Consider the following 18,815-nt stretch of genomic DNA (forward strand, 5'->3'; position numbering starts at 1 on the left):
TGATCCACAACTCTATGGATTGTTATCTGAATAACCTTGATTACGTGCTAGACTGGTACAAAGTAGTAGACTAGTGGAATTCCTGATGTCCTGACGAATCATTTTATGAAATTTTTCTCGTTCACTGCATTCTAAATTTGTGCAATTTACATGGACTAGTTGTAGTACCTTGAGAGCTGCATGAGGAAGTGAGATCGGCTTTTCTGGGAATGCCAAAGTTTTTGATAAGCTGTATGCTTCTTTTTCAATGAATGTAAGGAAGTGAGCCACAATATCTACATCTTCAACATGTTCCCTGGTCATAGCCCAGATTTCGAATCTTTCATTCTAATCGTCAAAAGTATCAAAATCTGAAAGTATGTCCAATTGTTCTATGACATGCTCCGTCGCAACATCAATGTGATGATTATGAGTTTCTGAATTATAGTACAAACTAGGAATCTCAGAAATAATTCAATTTAATCAGGAAATACTGGACAAGCACGAACGAACGTATTGTATTTGGAATTCAAAATCAAGCAGTCATTAAGTACAAAGGAATCATTAGTCCATACAAACACCACATTTCTGATTATTTAATTCACAAAGAGACCTATTTTCAGTAGCTTATTTTGGTGCTGTAAAATTCTCAATGAAATAAGAGTAATAAGTTGTAATTCAGAAAGTGCAAGGTCTACACTCAATACTTCTGATCCAGAAACCAAGGAATATTTTCTTTAGAAAACCTCTGTATTACTCGCCAACGATAAAACCTAACAAGTCTACTTGTTCTGAGTGAAGTGTTGTATATAATAACGTCCTAGACAAATGATAGTTTTTCAAAAGCTTTCATCACAAATATGAAATACAGAATTTTAGGTGGGTTTATTGCTCAATTACTTCATGTTCTCGAACCATCAACCTGTGTGGTACAGAAAGATAGGAGGGCTTAAATCGCTCTGCATAACATCGCACGCAATGTTTACCATAGCAACGGATCATCAGTATATTGCAATGCTCCAACACACCTGAGCATTTATCAATGTAGAGCAGAACCCGGATGGGGTGTGTAAGAATATATAAGAAACTTCTTACATTGAAGCATAAAAGTCGTGAATCCTTCGAAAGAAGATCCGACGCTTTCTTTAGTACGGTAGTTACTAAGGCAGATTATACTCTGTGTTACACCTTGACCACTGTTCCTTTCTGAACTCTGTAATAGTCACTGAAGTTCAGAGAAAAGTAGATCAAAAAATATAACTTTTAGTAACCGAGAAAGCTCTCCCGCTATGCAGAAATAAATTCTAAGGAATACTCGTGCTATAATAGTTTGGTTATTTTAACCTTGAAATATCGGCATTATGGAGCCTAAAACAACCACATCAAGGTCGGCGCTAGCTACTAAACCTCACGTCATGGCTGCAACGAGGGATGGGATGTCAAAACCAGGTACTATTGAGGTATGCTATATATGGATTTCCGAAATCCAGGGGATGATATTGACCGGTTGGCTTTACGAATAAGTCTTGCTGACATTGATGAACAGTTTGAAAAAATCCTTCAAAAATCTTTGGTTTTTATCCTGAAGTATTTGTCAAAGTATGAAGATCATCGGAAAAAAGTGATAGAAATAATTTACGTTTACTTTTCTTAGCTCATGGAACTTCTCGGAGATGTGACTCGGAGACTCAGATGCAGACCTAATATTCAGGTTCCTGTGCACGAATTATTGTTAAGTTACAATGATCCGTCAAACTCTGTGTTTTTGGTTAATTTCTCGCATATGTACATAAGACTAGGATTTCCGCGTCTACCTCTACGACAGAAAATAAAACTCTTTCCAGTATTATTCGCATCACTTTCTGATGATAAGCCTATTTGTCAAAGAGACGGGTATGTTAACGTCAATAAATTTTAGATTCCGCTAGTTTACTTCATTTAGTACTACCTGTTGTCGATAGTCTCACCAATGAATTGGCTCCGCGTGACCCATGTTTCAATGAACTCATATACCAAAGACGTTACATTACAGACTTTTTCTCCTTAGTGATGCTTCTACCTTATAAGTTTGTTTACGAATTTATTCTAACCGGTTTTAAAGTTTTCAGAAATTAGTCAGATCAGATAGAAGTGATCCAACTATACCAGACGGGTACAACTCCTTCGATTTGGGTAGGATGTTACACGAACAATTTACCTGCATAACATCCGCTGAGGAACTGGAAAAGGTATGACCTTTACCGTAAACTCTCAAATCCCACACATACAGACTAAAACTAACGTATGTATTTTCAGTCTCTTTTCACCATATTGAAACTCCCAGTTCACTAGTTTATCTACACATTGTCAATATTTATCCATACTTGAGATTTTGGCGATCTGTGTGCGTCGCTGACCTGCTGACACATAGGTTGGAAATGTATACATAAATCGGCCACTTTTGATTTTGTTCAAGAACACATTTAACTGATAGGTATTTGGATTTAATGGTTATCCATCTCAACGCTATGTAGTTTTGTCGCTGAACAACGAGTAGCTTATCAGAAGGTATTTAAATCACTTAATATATTGGAATACAGTTGTCATATTTGAGGCTAATCATAATATTACTGACGTCAAGTTTGTAAAAGTTGTCTAGTGAAAGACACCAGTTTTTAATATGGAAGTAGTTAGTGACTATTTAAATACCCCACTGGTACGCAGATATACCAAAATAAACAATTCCAGGGATTTTCGGTAGATAAATAACCATAATTAAGACACTCTGTATCCGAATGGATAGATGGGATTTTACTCGAAAAGTTTGTTAACAAGGAATAAATGAAATCGAGGCGTTTTCCAACGAGTTTATCAGGTTAGTCAGAACGGGACATTTATCTATCAACCGTATCAAATGTGACCATTAATATCAACGTTACATGATCTTGACCAGGTTCGCAGTTTTAGGAGGACTAAAACAGCATTTTTTGTCTACGCACTATTGTACATATCATCTTTAAACCAAATAACCGTTAAAACAGATCAGGTTGGTGTTACACTAAATCCTCTTGCGATATTTCGATCAAGGAACTGATTGGATTGTGTTCTAATATCTTGAAATGAGGCGATCGCCTCCAATATTTTTAAAAAGAGCCTAGGTCACATGTGTAATAACTCAAGGGATAAGTATATTTGCATCTCCTAAGTGCGAAGCACTAATGCAAGGGCTACAGGGACCTGCGACCACTCGAAATAATCGAAAAGTTCGAGCATTTAGATGTGTAGGTGCTAGTGTTGTGAGTGGTGATAAAAAATCTACGTACGATGATAGCCAGGGTGGCTTGCGTCATTCTGGATCATTTTTGGAATAATCGTAATGCTAGTTTAGTTTTAAGAGGTCGGGTTTACAAAGCGTTGATAGAAGTAGTTTTACTCTATGTCTGAGAAACTTGGTCTTTCCGAGTTTGAGATGCTAGATGACTCTTTCTGTGTTCGAAAGTAGTTGTCTCCAAAGGATTGTTGACATTCAGCGGCAATATCGTATTAGTAATATTGAGGTTTTGTAATGTGTTTTCGGATGGTGAGAATAGTTCAGCCGGTGTCACCATCCTAAAACATCAACTTCGGCAGCTTGAACATGTTTTATTTAAGCCATCCCGTATGCTTCCACATCGTGCATTATTTGACGACGTTGTGACTGGTTGGGACAATATGAGAGGCGGTCAATTTATCACATAGTGCTATGGTATGAAAAGAGTTGTATAGAACTGGCTTATCACAACTCGCTATTTGGGTTCCAAAAGATGGGCCAGCTCTGTGGCTTAAGACGTTATCAGATATGGGTCATGACAGGAATCGGTGGCGATCCTATGGTAATTCTTTATAAATATGAGAACCTAAACTAAAAGGATTCTGAATTATCTTGTTTATATTACCAACAAAATATCTATTGTACATTGTCCTTGTTAATTATTTCATTTATTTGTGTTTTCTTCACTCTCTTCAAATGTATATTCTTTTTCTTATCATGTTATCAATGCTTTGACTATGTTTCTTGGTTCCACATTGTACTGGATTTTACGTGCGCAAATAAATAACCTGGGAATCGTGCACTTCAGAATGTTACCTTCTCGAACTTATTGACTTAATATTTAGTGTAAGGTTTAGATTATCTCGCTGGATATTAAAAAGCTGAATAATTAATTTAATACGTTTCCAGAAGGTTGTGTTTATTGCCATGAGAATGCTCCGATATTTTCCGCCTGCCTCAATCTCATCAGCTAATCGTTTATGCCAATTTCAACAAAGTCGTTAAAATCCCAGATAAAAGTCATCAGTTTGGCGTTGGCTGCTAAACTTCGACTCGATAAAAGTACATAGACCACGATGATTAATATAATTCTAAGTGAATTAAATGCCTGATTATGTCAAATTAGTGATTGGTAAACTTTTAAAAACGCAAATCTTTTCTGCTCCGGTTTAGGTAAATTCAGTGTTCTGATTTTCTTGGCACTGGATCAGATAGGGCTAATCAAACAGACATGACTCAGAATCATTCGCAATGGTATAGGTCCATTCACTACCTTTTCTTCTCTTAGATCCAATGCTTTCAAGTCACCACGAATTTTTATCTCCCACTAGTACATATTTTTTGGAATCCTATTTTCAATGTATAGTTTTTCTTATTACCACTAATACTGTAACTGAATCAACCACTCTGGAATTTGTCCTGACAGTTTCAACTTTCCGCTGTAATAATGTGTGGCAACTTAAACCGATGTACATATGTATTTGGTTCTACGTTGCGTATGACTGACTGACTGAATCAAACTTACTTGTACCTCTGATGATACATTTGATATTCAACTTAGTTAACACTAGATGCTTTGTGTATAACGATCTCCTTTTACATTTTGAATCACAGCAGCAATATTTGTAAGCAATATAACAGAAACCTGGAAGTAAAATGACAAGCGGTTGCACGAGAAAAGCGGAAAAGACACATGATAAACATTTCTTAGTACCAAGTAACAAGATGGTCAATTTTTTATAACCCTTGACACAACTTGAACAAACTCGCTAAGCAATAAATCTCTCTAAATTAAGTTTTCCCTTTAGATACATAAACACTAGCAGGGATTTTATGACAGCTTTTTGGTAAATATTCTACTTTACGCTCCTTTGTTATGTAGATCCCCGGCATGTTAATATAAATGTTTCTTCAAATTTCTAGTACAAAGTGGGTATCATGACATTTTACACACGCCGCTTTTTCCCCGCGGAAGAAAGTATAATACCAGTTCTTTTTGGTTATGGAGACAGTCGCCATTCAGTAGTCTCTATTGCAGCAAAGGAACTTCGGACACTAAGCATGTAAGTGATTTTGGTGTTACTACTTCACAATCCTAGCTTTTTGCCTCTAAAGAAATCAGTAACGTAATTTAATAGGGTAGAAAAGGCAAATTTAGTGCTGCTTATTTATTAATTATTATACGTATAATCATCCTTGTGATATTCACAACTCATTTTTTGTTGTGATCTCGCCATTCCAAGTTTCATAGCGACAAATATATGCGCGGATTTGTTTTATATTTATTTTAAGACCAAAGACTAGGCACTAAAAGACTGCCACAGGGTTAGATGACATATGTGTGCGAAAAATGTGACTGGATGTCATATAGCACAAGTGAAAATGTGATCTAGTTCAAATGAGTCCCGTGTGTATATGTTAAGCTTCTTTTGAGTACGAGGATAATGAGATTACCTTTTTGACTAGAGACGAGATGTCAGGTTTGAATTTAGTTTGTACATATGAACAAAAATGTTTACGTAGAAATTTGTTAATTATCACAATCGCTGCTGCTACTATGACGTGATGGTTGGGTTTACCTATCATGGAGAACAAATCAGGCTACACTGGCTGAAACAATCATTCCTCAAGGTCCTACCTTGCCATGCAGGTCGGTTGAAGAGTGGTAAGACTAAAAAGCACGGTCCGAGGGTGAAGTCGTACTGCTGACTGCACAGAGGTGTAATAGCAGTAAGGTGTTCCCCCCAGACAACCAGCATAGGAAGGACGGGTTTTAAAAAGGTCGACCCTAAAGATACACACTGCGTTATCTCATAGATATCCGTCTCCGGCGGTAGGGTTTCAACAAGTATGGAGCTAACACAAAAATTACGCACAAGGTCGTGTGTCACCAGCGTCAAGCAGTTATCCCTTAGGCACTGCGGTTAGGCTCGTAGGTCACTAAGACCAACTATAACCCAATTTCCTCTTCAGGTAAGACGCGTCAACAACTTCACTTATCTTGGAAGTCAGATCACCCCAAATGTGTTGGTGTTTGAGAAAATATCTGCACGGATTCTAAACGTTCGTTTGGCTTTTGCCAACTTACGTAACCAATGGTGAGGGCGAGATATCTGTCTATCAATAAAAGGACGAGTGTACTGCGCAGAAGTTCGTTCTGTTTTGATTTACGTCTGCGAAACATGGTCATTAGGAGTAGAGGATACTCGTAAGTTACTATTATTTGATCACAGATGTCTTAGGGATATTGCCAGCATCTGCTGGAATCACCGGGTCAGTAATAGTGAGGTTAGACGCAGGGTATTAGGGAATGATGGTAAATCAGTTGACGAGGTTGTGAATCTTCATCGACTGAGATGGTTGGGTCACGTGTTGCGTATGCCTGAACGCCGATTACCAAGACGCGCAATGCTGATTAGTGTTGGAGATAGTTGGAAGAAAGTTAGGGGCGACCAAACTAAAACGTGGCATCAGTGCTTGAAGTCACTAACTTCTAGTCTGAGCCATGTTGGTAGATGCAGATTACTTGGTTGGGGTCCGCGTGACTATCGTAACCAATGGTTGGAGAATCTTGGTGACATGACTCAGAATCGATCACAGTGGTATAGGTGTATACACTCTTTGTCTTCCCTTAAACTTTGAGATTAAAATTGCTTCATATCTTTTATATATTACTATCATTGAAGTAACTACTTCTATGAATTTGTTGTTGATCTTGTTGTGCTAATGAGGTATGGCAACTTGGACCGATGCATATGTGTGCCTGGTCCTATGTTGTAACTCATTAACCATACAACTTCATGTATGTCTGATTAGACGGTATCCACAAAAATTTATCGGTAACTACAGATGACACTTGTTTACACCAGATCTTGTATTGATTATGACTGGCGGGAACAATTTCGGCGTAGTTTCTAGTCAAAACTGATGTACCGCAACTCCAACTTCAATACGATGAACGAGACTGTGACATCCTCGACTTACCTTTCCTCGGCTAACCAGAGTGAGAAGTTCACTTGTTGTATAGAAGCATTTCTTATTAAGACCAAGAATTCAGAATACATTTAAGATAATAAGTCGTATATTGGTTACAGTGATCGTAGTTGGGGAACACAAAAACTCTCAGTTAACACAAAACATAATGAAAAATGCATTGAAACTCTATGAACAGAATTTATATTGAGTAAATTTTCGTAACGACAATTCATTTTCAATGGATGCCGATTTTATTCACCCTGAATTCCACATTCCAATCATAATCACTAACTTTCTTATTGCTTTCGTCAGTAGAAAACCGGTAAATTTGTAAATCTTAAACATAAATTCATTAATCCAACAACCTAAATTTTCGAATTCTCATGGTTTTTATTACTACTATTTGTATTTTGAATTAGTCTTGTAGATTGGGAGGATGAATCATTGTTAAATCGACTTCTAGCTTGGTATCTTGGTCGTCGTCGAGATTTTGATCCCAAAGTAAGTTGTTCATTAAAATAGAATAAAACAGCTCTCTTTATATATACAGTTTTATACATAAACTGTTGTAAGGAAAACGCTGTAAAATTAGTTACATCAAATAAGATGTCATCACAGCATATAAGTCTCGTGATTTCATTCGGAGATGCAGTTCGTGGGATATCGACAGTATAATTACGGAGAAGGAATATATTAATAGCTTATAATTATCAGTTATAAAGCATACGACATAGTTTCTTCTCGTCAGAACCCAGTATATCAGAAAGTGTAAACTAGGGTACTATTTTGAGAAACAAATTAAACACCCTTTCGAGTTGTGATAAGCGAATTAGAATCTTATTGTCATTATAAGAGTGACGCTTTCACAGTTCAAACCAACTATGATGAATGTGATATGTTCGTGCGTTATAATAATGTTTTGCAATACTGATTGTCGTACAATGAACGCAACTGCTTCTATTCTCTTTTTAATTATTCCGTTAGCTCAAGTAAAGAGACTAGTTCAATAGTTGAGGCTTTTTGACGATGACCCCAGTATATTAATCAAAAATACATTTAAGTTAATCAATTATATATCGACCATAATTATTAGAATTTGTAAACTGAGAATTTATTACTGATTGGAAATAGTAGTAAAAATGTACTGAAAGTTTATGAGCTGAGTTCACACTGAATAGTATAAACTAATGGAAATCGACTTTAATAGACGCCAAATTCTTTACTCATAAGTTGTATTTAAGGGTTGAACACATTAAACAGAATCTCACAATTTATGAGAAACGTTCACCAAAATTCCCCAACCAGTCACTTCAAAAAGGAAGAAAACCGTGGTATAGAACTAAATAGTCAGCTAGAAAGCCTTTATAAATTATGACCACACAATAACACGAGTTGATTGTCGATTCCTACTTCTAGGCTCGGTGGAACTGTGCTTCATGTGGTAGAAAGTTATGCATCGAGAAATAACGTCAACCAAATACTTCTTAACAATGAATTGTTCTCAAGTCAGTCAGTCAGTCAGCTACAACATAGGACCAGACACATATGTGCATCGGTCCAAGTAACAGCGTTCTGATGTTAAAATGTTTCCTAAATAACTCATATATGTATGTTATTTTGTATACGACTCACATGATTAACAAATTCAACGAAAGATGGTAGTTTAACGCGCCCATAGACGATGTCATGAATAATATTAGGGTCAAGAAACTGTTCGAAAGCCACGCATGCTTCAGCTCTTACGCGAGGATCCCTGAAATAAAAATAAAAAATATAAATAAAGAGTTTCTTTAGGAATAGTAAAGGAATTTATATTCACCCATATAAGTGTTTGAAAACAATCTATTCGAGCAGAGATTTTAAGTATTCTATTGAAGAAATGTACTGTTAATATAAAGATCGAAAACATATTTTAAGGATAAGGACACAAGATACTTTTTAAATACTAATGAAAAACTGCTATACATAGATCTATCCTCTGTGAAAAAGTCCTTTTTCTTGAGTCAGAGAACTAACCAAAAAAATTTAAAGCCTATTTAAATCAGATAGTAAGCAACCAAAGTGGAACTCAACGTTTCAGGACATTGGTCATAGAAGTAAACTATCTACTTTATAATTATTTACATCCTGATCTCTAGACGGAACAACTTTATTGAATAATACATAACTTTGTTGAAACAATAAGCAAGAACCATTTAATCACTTTCTATCTTATGATTTTATTTTAGTTAAAATTGTATATGCAGTGATATCTTTCTTAAAAAGTTCTCTGCAGTCAAAGGTCAGGATTGTATTTTGCTATTCCATGGCTCAGTGAGATAAGGTTATAGTGACAGAAATCATGCATGATTATTGCAAATTCTTTTCGATTGTCGAACTATAGTCTATTCTGCCATATAAAGGCTGCTAAAGTTTATCAGATATAGTGCTCGAGATAATTCCTCGCTTAACAGGCAAAAGTCCAATTAAGCCTGGCTCAAAGGAGGCCTTGTGGTTATACTAAAAGGCCCACAATACAAGTTGCGGAAAAAGAACAGCTTAATGAAGAGGAAGACGACTAACGAAAATGTTAATTTAAAACAACCTACAAACTTAATGCCCTTAAATTAAAAAAAGGTTATATAAAATCAAACAGCTGAATAAAACTGGACGGATATAATCAAATGAACCATAAAAATTCAAAAAAGCAACGTACTTGTCGCCCAATGCCTGCAGTATAAGATACCTCGTAGGGATGTGATCAGATGGATATATTAGACCGGCAAAGTTGACAGCAACTAAACGACTCAGGGGTCGGGCTAAAAGAGAGTAACCAATTATTTTGTTCCAAATTAATTCTATATTAGTTATAGGAAATAGAAAACTAGCGGTCAAATAGAAAATAATGTGATTTAACCTCATATGAAATGGATATCGAAGTGATGGTAAATCAGTTGATAGAATTGTGAATTTTTATCGACTGAGATGATTGGGTCACGTGTTGCGTATGCCTGAACGCCGATTACCAAGACGCGCAATGCTGACTAGTGTTGGAGATAGTTGGAAGAAAGTTAGGGGCGACCAAACAAAAACGTGGCATCAGTGCTTGAAGTCACTAACTTCTAGTCTGAGCCATGTTGGTAGATGCAGATTACTTGGTTGGGGTCCGCGTGACTATCGTAACCAATGGTTGGAGATTCTTGGTGACATGACTCAGAATCGATCACAGTGGTATAGGTGTATACACTCTTTGTCTTCCCTTAAACTTTGAGATTAAAATTGCTTCATATTTTTCTTGCTGTAATATATCCTCATAAACAATCTTTCTTTTATATATTGATATCATTGAAGTAACTACTTCTATGAATTTGTTGTTGATCTTGTTGTGCTAATGAGGTATGGCAACTTGGACCGATGCATATATTTGCCTGGTCCTACGTTGTAACTCACTGACTGACTCATATCCCATCAATGCTCATCTTCGTGGAGTTAAACCATACCAGTTTTACTCAAATTTAACAATTTTTGACTGTAGTTAGTGTGTGATCTTCTGCTAGAAAACCTTGTATTTCAAACAATTTTAGAATGATTCTTTCTTCTTCGATTTTATTTAGAGACTTGGCACATACCATGATCTTTTCGTGAACCAATTATTTTCGTTTTGTTTTATGTTTTAAATCTCTTTGTTAGTAACTTAACATGTCTCTGTTCATTCTAATTTTAGGGACGCAATGAGCCTCGTCGTCCTCTTAGCCCCAATATGCGCATCAAACTTGGTCATTATCTTATGCGTTCGCGTATAACATTTCCAGGCCCTTTAGCTTCTAGCTTAGTGGAAGCTGCTATGCTAGCTCTTGATCCGAGTTCATTAGCACAGTCAAATTTTCTTTCAAACTCTGGACAAAAGTGTACGGCTAACTGCATTCATGGTACGATTGAGAATGGTTCTACTTCAGATAATGATTCTGCAACTTACGTACAAACGACTAGTAAGGCCCAAACAGAAGAAACAATACCCGCCAGTACACCTGGAAATCCTACTTGTTCTTCAACTTCAGTTATTCAACAGAGGCGCTTAGCTGAGCATGGGCTAGATTTACTTTCTCATCTCATCAATAAGTAAGCTTAACCTTTAACTCCTCATATTTGTGGTGTTTGATTTTTTCCGTGACTTATTTTCTAGTCTTTCAAAGTATCTGTTCTATTTCGAGATAGTTTACAATTATGCTAAGTTGAGAACAGCAGGAAGATATCTCGTTATTTGAAGAGCAGGCCCGTATGCCAGAGGTCTCGACAGTTGAGTTTTGAAGCTCTTTAACAATAATAACAATTCCTCAGACTATTGATACAACTCCTTATGCAGAAAAAACCATTAACGTAGGACGTAGCAGAAATAACAAACTAAAATTTAGCGTAATCAGTCAAATCATAGCAAATGTCAGCGGGGTAATATCAATTTTAAAAATAAGCTATCGAGGACTTCCTTGCTCGTTGGAGCACTAATTTATCGGAACGAGTAACAAACCTAGAAAGCTTTTGGCTTTTCTTTCGGTATCAAAACTAAAAGTGAATCCCATTATAATTTCTAAAAAGTTACCTTGAAGTTTAGCAAAACCCTCCATTTATTGATAGCATTTATATATGTAGAAGTAAAAAAGGGTTAAATAATTTTAACTTGACAACCACCACGGTAAAAATCCATCTTGGCCGATGCGGAACAAGTGGCAATCAAACCACTCCATGTAGTCACTGACTATTGGTCTGAGCTTCAATTTTCACCGCTACTTTTGATGTTTTTAAAAAAATCCTTTATCTTTCCCTTTACTTTATTGGTATGGAATATTACTTGAGCTAGTGCACACTAACGTGAAATTATGGGTTACCGCCTATCTATTATTAATTTGGCTTTACTCGACCATTCGATAACTTCTATGAGTATAATCAGACGTCAAATAACCTACCTGAATTCCCGTTTTTTAAGCCTATGGTTATATTTTGTGAGACCTAACCAGTAGGTTTAATTTTCCATACTTGCACTTTTTTCTTTAGAGATATTAGTCATTATAATCTTTAACGCATTACGAACCACATAATTTGATTCTCCCAGGAGACTCATGCTCTAGTGTGAGCTCGTATTTGTCTGCGTCTTACTGGACGTAGAAAAGACGCTGCATGGAAACCTCTTAGGGCCCTACTTAATGAGAGTCAATCTAAGAGTATATTTCAGGAACAACTAGGAAAACAGTTAGGCAGTCATGTATCTGATGCCCAACCCGAGGCAGCATGGGATGATATCCGAAAAGCTGTGGACACAGCAGTGATATCTGCTAGTACAGTAAACCACAAGGTTAGGAAGCAACACTGGATCTCAGCAGCATCTACCGCACTGATGGATGCTCGAAAACTCATTCTATCTGGCTCTGAACATAATGAAGAGCGGAGTTAGCTTAAGCGTAAGCTGACAAGAAGCCTACGCAATGATCGCGAACAGTGGTGGGTAGTGAAAGCAAGAGAGATGGAAAAGGCAGCGGCAATAGGTAATAGCAGACAATTGTTCAGACTCGTTAAGGAAACCGGTATTAGGAAACCGACTGTTAGCGAAACAATCTCAGAGAAAGATGGACATATCATACATTCTCAATCCAGGAGACTGGATCGATAGGCAGAACACTTTATTGATCAGTTCAACTGGCCTTCAGCCACACTTCGGTTTCCCACGATCGGTAGTCAACCTGAATGGCAAGTTAATGTAGGTCCTCCGACTCTTTATGAAGTTGAAAAAGCTATCGGAAATCTGACAGGTTTACTTCTGAGATTTTTAAAGATGGTGGTCCAGTATTAGCAGTGAGATTGACTGAGGTCTTAGGTAGAATTTGAGAACTGGACGTAATTCCATTTGACTGGTCTCAATCACTGATTGTGCCAGTCTATAAGAAAGGACAAAGGTCCTCTTGTGACAATCACAGAGGAATCAGTTTGACTAATATAGTGTCTAAAATATTCGCTTCAATAATACTTCGACGCCTAACCAAAGCTCGTGAAGAGCAGATTAGAGAAAATCAGGCTGGTTTTCGATCTGGACGTGGTTGTATAGACCAGATATTCACACTACGTCAGATCCTAGAACACAGACACACATTCAGACGCCCCACAATCTTATTGTTTCTCGACCTTAAGGCAGAATTCGACTCGGTTGATCGTGAGGTTCTATGGCAGTGTTTGTCATTGAAAGGAGTACCAAAGAAGTACGTTAATCTTGTAAAGGCTCTCTACTCGAACACAACTGGTCGAGTGAGAGCTTATGGCGAACTGTCATCAGAATTGATTACCTCAAGTGGTGTTCGTCAGGGCTGTCCACTCTCTCCATTCTTGTTTAACTTTGTCGTTGACGTGCTTTTAGAGATGACACTTTTCTCGGCTAAATTTCCAGGGGTTGAACTTCTACCGGGAGATTCACTTTTTTGACCTAGAATATGCCGATGGCATAGTTTTATTTGGTGAAGACGCTGACAAAATCCAGTCTTCTGAACACTATAAGTAACAATACAAGCATGTTCGGGATGCGATTTCCCCTCCCCTCGAAATGCATCGACACCCAAACTAATGATTAGGAGTGAAGTAGTTGGGCGTGTCGACCGCTTCACTTATCTTGGGAGTCTCATCAGCCCCTGTGGTCTGGTGTGTGACGAGATCTCAGCACGGATACAGAAGGCTCGACTAGCTTTTGCCAACTTGCGTCATTTATGGCATAGGCGAGATATCCGTCTGCTAACCAAAGGACGTGTTTGCTGCGCAGCAGTCCGTTCCGTCCTACTTTATGGCAGTGAAACGTGGTCGGTAAGAGTAGAGGATATTCGTAGGTTACTAGTATTTGATCATAGGTGTCTTCGAAACATTGCTCGTATATCCTGGGACCATCGAGTAAGTAACGCAGTTGTTAGGAAACGGGTACTAGGTAAGGATGGCAAACCGATTGATGAAGTGGTGAAACTTGATCAGTTGAGATGGCTCGGACATGTGTTACGTATGCCCAACGACCGACTGCCCCAACATGTGATGTTTTATGGTGTAAGAGTAAGTTGGAAGAAAGCTAGGGGCGGCCAGACCAAAACATGGCACAAATCCATAAAGTCACTGACGAGTGGACTGAGCCATGTTGGTAGGTGTAGACTACCTGGCTGGGGACCGTGAGATGATAGCAACTGATGGTTAGAGACCCTGAATGACATGGCTCAGAATCGTTTGCAACGGCGCAGGTGCATCCACTCTTTGTGTTCTCCCAAATTCTAATCTCCTGATTCCTCCTTGTCTCTTTTTCTCTTCCCAAATTTATTTCACTGGATTATACTCTTTGAGTAGCATCTTCAAACCCTAATCTTTCCGATTACTGCTTATACTGTTACTACCTCTACCACTATGGGATTTGAATCGACAAGTGTATCTCTGTGCTAATGTGGTGTGGCAACTCGAATTGGTGTACGTACGTACGAAGTTCTACGTTGTTACTGACCGACTGACTGAGGAGACTCAAATGCGATACTAAGAAACGGGTTCAGCAAGATGGTTAGGGATTTTCAATATTGGTATCTACATTACCCAAAAGTATGCGTTACATTATAATCGTCGTTTGTATATCCGACATATATAATAATAATAACGCTATTCACAATAGGAATGCTATTTCAAATTGAATCAAATCAGCATGAAAAGCACTTGTTTTTTTTCGATAGTGTCACGGCTCTAAATGGATCAGCATCTGTCGCGGCTCTTCGATGTCTTATCAACTTTGCTTATGAACGTACGAGCGATGAGGTAAGTATCTTTTCCGTTTCTGTTTTATTTGATTCATAAATTTTAAATTGATAATTTCATGGTTGACCATATTGTTTTTTTACTCCAGTTAACATATGTACGGGCAAGGGCTTTCGAAATTCTTTCTCGCTTTCTGGCTCGTGACCCAAACTATTTACTTAAAGACCCTGGTCAGCTACCTCGATTGTTTGACGTCTTATCTGAGGTGAGTCTTCATCGAACGAATCTTAACATTTATCCTTCCTCCTATTTTCATTGGTCTAGTTATTTAGGCATATAAGTCCTAGTACAGTAGAGGACCGAAAATACCTCACAAATGAGGGATAGAATAACAACTAAATAAGTCAGAATATTTTAAAGAGCAAGAACGAAGATTAGTGCAGAATAATATGGTTTCATTTTATGTCGTTACGTTCTCGTCAGCTGCTTACAACAGATAACATTTAAAATCAACGTTATTACAGATATTGACATACTTGTAAATACGACAGTGATTAGAGATGAATATATGTATCATGATGTAGCGAAGATTCCCATAGACTTAATATCATAATAATTTTGTTTCGGAAAAATAAAGTTAGAGAGGGAATATTCTAGGACCTTTAAATCGTGATTAGAACTCATCGAGTTAACAATCAGATGATTGCGTAATGAAGCAACTGAAAACAGCTTAATGCTAATTAAAAAAGATATGAATTGAAATCAGTCAGTTATAAGTTGAAGAAAAACTATAATGATGTAATCAAACTTAAGGAAGGGTCGAAATAATGAATGACGTAATTAATAAAAAGGGATATAATGTTACCGGGGCAAAGAAACATTTATTACTGCATTTTTTGGATACATAAATTTGGTTTTAGACGTTTGATCGCTATCGTATCGGCAAATCTCAAAAGATTGGAGTTTGATTGTTTGTTAATCACCTTGAAAGACTTCTGTGTATCAACTTGATGTCCTGTGTTAAGGAGATGTCTTGAGATGGCACTGCTGAATACTTTTAATCCACTTGACCTATAACTTTTCGGAATATGTTCTTAAAATCAAACGTAGGCTCTCCTTTCTGTTCTACCAATGTAACTGCTTTGGCAGATACATATAAATTTGTATACACGGTAGATGATAACATGAAAGGGATACCTATCGACCTTTGATTGTGCTAAAGATTATGTTGTTTTGGACAGGACAATAAGTTTAGCTGTAGTATAAGTCCTTGTCAATGCAGTTTTTAGTCATATTGATTGATACTGTGACATCATCACCTTTAGATTTAATTTGAATAAAAATGGGTTTTTTTATTTACTGAAGTTTCTTTGGGTCTTTTATCTTCACGTTTTCCATTTTTCAATAAATTTCAGTGGATATACGTTATTCTTTTAACATTTGTTAACATTCATTGCTTCCACATCTAGAGTATCGGCAGTACATTTTCTTTCTGTTCTGTGAAACAGTGTTTTAAATGCGTTTTTGTAGGTGATTGGACAAAAGCTATTGAAATTTGGATAAATCCCATTCTGTCTCTTTCTTATAACCTGAACGTTGATCTGTGCCATCCTTCCTTCGTTTTATTGTGATATCGAGAAAATAGAACTTGTCTTCATTTTCATGTTCCTTAGTAAACTGGATATTTGGTGGGCTTGTTTGAAAGTTTTAGCAGATTTGCTTCATGTTTTTGATTATTACATACGATGAAGGTATCATCAACATACCTCGAATAATACATCATTTCGTGAATCGCTCCTTTGAGCTTGGTTCTTTCGAGATTAGCCACGAAAATATGTGCTAGAACAGGACCTAACTTTCAGTTGAAAGTGAGAGTAATCTATTCTCTTATCCGTCCATATCAAGGCATTCAAATGTTTCGATAACCTTCTAGTTCGTTTCCTAAGAGTTGTTCGATAAACTAAGTCTTTTATTTGCAAGTTTGCTTATTGAAATATTCTCATAATTTTATTTCAGGAGAATCCCAATGAACTGAAACTTGCTGCAGCTCATTGTTTGAGAAGGCTAGCAGTCGCTTTACACAGTGCACAAAAACAAAATTGTCTTTCTATTCGAGGACACTTAGTTAAGTTGGAACGTCTTCTCTATGAAAATATTGAGAAGGTATTTTTCAATTCCCGATATATTTTCGAAAATTTATAATGCATATTTTTTGAAGCCATACATATTTCATGTAGTTGTGAACATTTTTTTGATATCGGCGTATTTTCGATAGTGTGAGAATTTCTCCGTTCACCTTGACAGAATTTTCCACATTTGCATGTGGGCAGTTTATTTATGAAGTCTGACCACATAGGGTACTGAATATGCGCAACAGCAATGAAGTTGTAGGGATAACAGATCGTAATCAAGATCCTGACAGGTACTCTAAAAAATGGTAGTCTTGCACACATGCCGGCATTCGGTAGCTGATCACAATGTCACTACTCTCAGTCTAGACTGGACTTGCCAATATAGGAGGACAGGTAGAATACTCGTCACGACTGTGTGAGCTACAAAACTCAACTGTCGAGACCTCTGGCATACGGGCCTGCTCTTCAAATAACGAGATATCTTCCTGCTGTTCTCAACTTAGCATAATTGTAAACTATCTCGAAATAGAACAGATACTTTGAAAGACTAGAAAATAAGTCACGGAAAAAATCAAACACCACAAATATGAGGAGTTAAAGGTTAAGCTTACTTATTGATGAGATGAGAAAGTAAATCTAGCCCATGCTCAGCTAAGCGCCTCTGTTGAATAACTGAAGTTGAAGAACAAGTAGGATTTCCAGGTGTACTGGCGGGTATTGTTTCTTCTGTTTGGGCCTTACTAGTCGTTTGTACGTAAGTTGCAGAATCATTATCTGAAGTAGAACCATTCTCAATCGTACCATGAATGCAGTTAGCCGTACACTTTTGTCCAGAGTTTGAAAGAAAATTTGACTGTGCTAATGAACTCGGATCAAGAGCTAGCATAGCAGCTTCCACTAAGCTAGAAGCTAAAGGGCCTGGAAATGTTATACGCGAACGCATAAGATAATGACCAAGTTTGATGCGCATATTGGGGCTAAGAGGACGACGAGGCTCATTGCGTCCCTAAAATTAGAATGAACAGAGACATGTTAAGTTACTAACAAAGAGATTTAAAACATAAAACAAAACGAAAATAATTGGTTCACGAAAAGATCATGGTATGTGCCAAGTCTCTAAATAAAATCGAAGAAGAAAGAATCATTCTAAAATTGTTTGAAATACAAGGTTTTCTAGCAGAAGATCACACACTAACTACAGTCAAAAATTGTTAAATTTGAGTAAAACTGGTATGGTTTAACTCCACGAAGATGAGCATTGATGGGATATGAGTCAGTCAGTGAGTTACAACGTAGGACCAGGCAAATATATGCATCGGTCCAAGTTGCCATACCTCATTAGCACAACAAGATCAACAACAAATTCATAGAAGTAGTTACTTCAATGATATCAATATATAAAAGAAAGATTGTTTATGAGGATATATTACAGCAAGAAAAATATGAAGCAATTTTAATCTCAAAGTTTAAGGGAAGACAAAGAGTGTATACACCTATACCACTGTGATCGATTCTGAGTCATGTCACCAAGAATCTCCAACCATTGGTTACGATAGTCACGCGGACCCCAACCAAGTAATCTGCATCTACCAACATGGCTCAGACTAGAAGTTAGTGACTTCAAGCACTGATGCCACGTTTTTGTTTGGTCGCCCCTAACTTTCTTCCAACTATCTCCAACACTAGTCAGCATTGCGCGTCTTGGTAAT

At 37.2% G+C, this 18,815-nt stretch overlaps 2 protein-coding genes across 2 annotated transcripts; one reads left to right on the forward strand and one right to left on the reverse strand.

The window, feature by feature from the left end:
* The first annotated feature begins 1,349 nt into the window (after positions 1-1,349).
* Positions 1,350-18,672, forward strand: MS3_00003147 (uncharacterized protein). Its single transcript, XM_035729389.2, has 11 exons — positions 1,350-1,428; positions 1,470-1,600; positions 1,634-1,872; positions 1,908-2,045; positions 2,081-2,207; positions 5,192-5,331; positions 7,663-7,744; positions 10,947-11,341; positions 14,953-15,034; positions 15,123-15,239; positions 16,991-18,672. The coding sequence occupies exons 1-11, from the start codon at positions 1,395-1,397 to the stop codon at positions 17,174-17,176; spliced, it is 1,671 nt and encodes a 556-aa protein (XP_035586490.2). The 5' UTR covers positions 1,350-1,394; the 3' UTR covers positions 17,177-18,672.
* Positions 17,714-18,049, reverse strand: MS3_00003148 (uncharacterized protein; the record flags this gene model as incomplete). The annotated part of the gene is made up of 1 exon (XM_012944665.1): positions 17,714-18,049. The coding sequence occupies one exon, from the start codon at positions 18,047-18,049 to the stop codon at positions 17,714-17,716; it is 336 nt and encodes a 111-aa protein (XP_012800119.1).
* Positions 18,673-18,815: the final 143 nt, after the last annotated feature.

Source organism: Schistosoma haematobium, chromosome ZW, assembly GCF_000699445.3.
Source record: "Schistosoma haematobium chromosome ZW, whole genome shotgun sequence".
Lineage (NCBI taxonomy): Eukaryota > Metazoa > Platyhelminthes > Trematoda > Strigeidida > Schistosomatidae > Schistosoma > Schistosoma haematobium.

Excerpts from the sequence above, each read along its gene's own strand:
- MS3_00003147 (XM_035729389.2), top strand. The coding sequence starts at position 1,395 with ATGGCTGCAACGAGGGATGGGATGTCAAAACCAG. Across the intron at positions 11,342-14,952 it reads CTTTCTCATCTCATCAATAA|TGTCACGGCTCTAAATGGAT; the intron begins GTAAGCTTAACC and ends TTTTTTCGATAG. Across the intron at positions 15,240-16,990 it reads TGTTTGACGTCTTATCTGAG|GAGAATCCCAATGAACTGAA; the intron begins GTGAGTCTTCAT and ends ATTTTATTTCAG.